Genomic DNA, 4174 nt, shown 5'->3' with positions numbered 1-4174 from the left:
GGCGGTCACGGGCTCTGGGCGGCCGCAGTGACGCCTTGCTCGGGGTGCTGAAATGCCGGGCTGCTCTTTTGGGTTTTTTTACCCTCCTGGTTTTTTCAGTGCTTGCCTTTCCGGCGAGCGGGCAGCCTGCAGTCTCCGGGGTAGCTGTCATACTTCGGCCAGGGCTGCGTCCTCTCCCTGTGCCATACTGAAGTGTCGTCTGAGCAAAAAAACTTTTTTGCCTTTTGTGCTTTGCTGACGTTATGGTTTTGGTAGTATTTTAAGCTGAATTTTTTTCTGGTAAAGACGCCCGTGTAATTTGAAGGTGGACTTGGTAGCATCACAAGACTTGACTGCTGGACAACTTGAAGATGCCACTTCAAGCTTATTCAGCTCAGCAATTTGTTATTTAATTAAACTTTCAACTAATTATGTAATTTTCAGAGCTGAGTGTGCAGGCGTGCAGTGAAAACAAGAGGACACCAAAATAATTTCCCAAAACAGATTCTTTTTATTCCTGCAGCATTATATAGGGTTTAATTTCCACTGAGATAAATAGACCTGTTCAGTTACTTTAAATATCTGAGCTTAAAACAACTCTGCAGGCATTATTTCTACACATAAAAGTAATCCCACCGAAGGCATCTGATACATAGTGACAGGGAAAGGCCATGGACATTGTCTACCTGGACTTTTGTAAAGCCTCTGACAGCATCTCTCACAGCATTCTCCTGGAGAAACTGGCAGCTCGTGGCTTAGACAGGTTTACTCTTCGCTGGGTGAGGAACTGGCTGGATGGCCGAGCCCAGAGAGTTGTGGTGAACGGCGTTAAATCCGGCTGGCGGCCGGTCACAAGTGGTGTTCCCCAGGGCTCAGTTTTGGGGCCGGTTTTGTTTAATATCTTTATCGATGATCTGGATGAGGGGATCAAGTGCTCCCTCAGTAAGTTTGCAGATGACACCAAGTTGAGTGGGAGTGTTGATCTGCTGGAGGGTAGGAGGTCTCTACAGAGGGGTCTTGACAGGCTGGATCGATGGGCTGAGGCCAACTGTATGAGGTTCAATAAGGCCAAGTGCCGGGTCCTGCACTTGGGTCACAACAACCCCATGCAACACTACAGGCTTGGGGAGGAGTGACTGGAGAGCTGCCCGGTTGAAAAGGGCCTGGGGGTACTGGCTGACAGCTGTCTGAATATGAGCCAGCAGTGTGCTCAGGTGGCTAAGAAGGCCAACAGCGTCCTGACCTGTATCAGCAATAGTGTGGCCAGCAGGAGTAGGGAAGTGATTGTGTCCCTGTACTCGGCACTGGTGAGGCCACAGCTTGAATCCTGTGTTCAGTTTTGGGCCCCTCACTACAGGAAGGACTCTGAGGTGCTGGAGTGTGTCCAGAGAAGGGCAATGAAGCTGGTGAGGGGTCTGGAGCACAAGTCTTAGGAGAAGAGGCTGAGGGAACCGGGGTTATTTAGCCTGGAGAAGAGGAGGCTGAGGGGAGACCTTGTTACTCTCCACAACTACCTGAAAGGGGGTTGTGGTGAGGAAGGTGTTGGCCTCTTCTCCCAACTAACTAGTGATAGGACAAGAGGAAATGGCCTCAAGTTGCGCCAGGGGAGGTTTAGATTGGATATTAGGAAAAATGTCTTTATGGAGAGAGTGGTCAGGCATTGGAACTTCACGGAGAGAGTGGCCAAGCACTGGCACAGGCTGCCCAGGGAGGTGGTGGAGTCACCGTCCCTGGAAGTGTTCAGAAAAAATGCGGATGTGGCACTTCGGGACGTGGTGCTGTTGGGTTGATGGTTGGACTTGATGATCTTGGAGCTCTTTTCCAACCTTAACAATCCTGTGTTTCTGTGATCTATATGTTGTGGGTTGTTTTAATTTTGATGACTTTGATATCCTTTTGCAGGGGTGCCGGCCAAGAAGTAGGAAGGTCATGCATTATTCTGGAGTTTAAAGGAAGAAAAATAATGGTAATTATTGCATAAATGTATTTGTATGCCCTCTCATTATGGTACTTGAGATCACAAAAAGATTTTGTGGGCTGAATTCAGCCTCCTCCCTGAAGTTGGGCTTTGTGCTAGAAGAGGCTCATTTTGTAGCTTTCTGAAACACTATAGCGTATATGATAGTAGGCATTACAGAGGCTGTACTATAAAATAAATCCATATCCCTAAACAGAATGTATGTCTTAAGTGTAGATTCTAAAATGTACACGTATTAGGTTTTAGTGGAACCTGAGGCTGATGTTTACCTACAGTCACATGTGAACACATACATGTTCCCTTTTCCAGCTGTCTTCTTAGATGGTGTCTAAAATAACCTACATACACTAGTTCTGTATATTCAGATGTTGTTGAAGTGTAAATAAAGGCTTGCATCATAGGTACAAAATTATAAACAAAGACTGGGATCTTTTGAAAGGTGTTCAGTGTCCCAGTGGAGACAAGTCATCTAGACGGAAGCCCAATAAGTGAAATCCAATGCTAAAAGCAATGTTTAAGTTTTTTTGCATAATGCTAAAAGTTGCTAGTCACTAGTAACTGTATTTCAGACCAAAATGGAAGAGGAGGTTTTTATACGTTCTGTTAGAAGCTTTAAATTTTGTTCATTTTTCAGCTTGATTGTGGTATCCATCCAGGACTGGAAGGAATGGATGCTCTTCCTTACATTGATTTGATAGATCCTGCTGAGATTGATCTCCTCCTAATTAGTCAGTAAGTTTCACCTAAAAGAGCAAATATACTGAGGTCATGGTCAGTGTTGACTTGTAGGTTATAAAGAGAGGCTGAAAATAGGTGTTATATAGATGCTAATGGCATGGCAAAGTTTTAGTTTCCACCTTTTTAAATTAAGGATGTTCAATCACTTTTGACATTACAACTCTCCTTGGAGCTCACTGTGTTGTCATGACTCTTTTATAACCCGGCCTGCTTTAACACCATTGTGACAACTTCTAGAATTAGTTTTCTATGTAAAGACTGCTGAAAAGTATTGGTTGTGGTTTTTGCTCTATTGGCTTTGAGTTAAAAGGGTTCTCAGAGTTATGCAAGCTTTGAATGTTGTTTAAAATGTTGTTTAGTGGCTGGGAGATGAGGAGAGACACTTGTAAATTACTTAACCAGTCATAAGCAGGTCTCTATAAAATACTATGTTTTTGTGATATATGCTTGTTCTACTTGTATTTCAAAAGTACTTCCTTAAGGTAGGTCAAATCAGAAATGTGGCCAAATAAAATTGTTTTAGTACATGTTTTAGTCCTACATGCAAACTTAGGATCATGTTTGTTAGCTTTCATGTATCTTAGATCTTTATTGTGTTCCTGGTTCCTGTTACTTTTCTCCCTCTAAATTATATGTAAATTACAAAAAAAGTTAATGTTGAGAGTATGAGCGTAAAACTTGCAATTAAAAGAGAATTTTTACCTTTTCTTGGTTGCATTTCTAATCACTAGTGTACAAGGTATAGACCAGCGTAGTTAACAACGAGGCTGAAAGTTCTGTTTCTGGATTTTTGTGATGCTATGTTAAGCCAGTGAAGTAGTGAATTATATGATGTGTAGTATATATCAGTGTTGTGTAATGTTAATGTATTAATTGGATTTGTGTGTCTATTTTAAGTTTCCATTTAGATCACTGTGGGGCTTTACCATGGTTTTTGCAGAAAACAAGTTTTAAAGGAAGGACATTTATGACTCATGCCACAAAAGCTATTTACAGGTGGCTTCTTTCAGACTATGTCAAAGTCAGGTAAGTTGACCCATGGGTTGTCTCTTCAACTCCTTAATTATTTCACCTATATATCCAATATATAAGATGAAGCCACCAGAGCTGACTGGATGAACCTGGATGTTGCCGCAAGTAACATTATAACCAGATTAGAAGTAATGAATCATTTTACTGCCTCATGGATAATGTGTCTCTCAAATAATTTCCTATCAATCAATTAAAAAAAACTAATCATCTTTCCTTCTTTTCGTTTGTCTTATTTGGACCTTTAATAGTATCCTCCCCACCCCCCCATCTGTCTCTCTTAAGACACTCTTTTGTTCTTATGCTTTTTAATGTCAATATTTTTTCTTAAGCTTCACTAAAGTAGTGAATTTTAAGCCCCTAAAGATAAAACTCACTTTTCAGGACAAGGTCAAATTAAATGCAAGCAAATGTACAAAGAATGCTCTGTTACTTACATGTTGGGGGGGT

At 41.8% G+C, this 4174-nt stretch overlaps 1 protein-coding gene across 1 annotated transcript in view; it reads left to right on the top strand.

Annotated features, from left to right (window-relative positions):
- Positions 1-1858: 1858 nt before the first annotated feature.
- Positions 1859-4174, top strand: part of CPSF3 (cleavage and polyadenylation specific factor 3, 73kDa) — a 19257-nt gene continuing 16941 nt past the window's right edge. Inside the window, exons 1-3 of the mRNA XM_010290212.1 lie at positions 1859-1945; positions 2592-2689; positions 3593-3721. Coding sequence (XP_010288514.1) covers positions 1859-1945; positions 2592-2689; positions 3593-3721 — 314 coding nt within the window. The remainder of the gene's footprint in view (positions 1946-2591; positions 2690-3592; positions 3722-4174) is intronic.

This window comes from Phaethon lepturus, unplaced genomic scaffold (assembly GCF_000687285.1).
Source record: "Phaethon lepturus isolate BGI_N335 unplaced genomic scaffold, ASM68728v1 scaffold37990, whole genome shotgun sequence".
Classification (NCBI taxonomy): domain Eukaryota; kingdom Metazoa; phylum Chordata; class Aves; order Phaethontiformes; family Phaethontidae; genus Phaethon; species Phaethon lepturus.
Note: the sequence above shows the minus strand (reverse complement) of the source record. Positions and strands in the feature narration are given on the sequence as shown.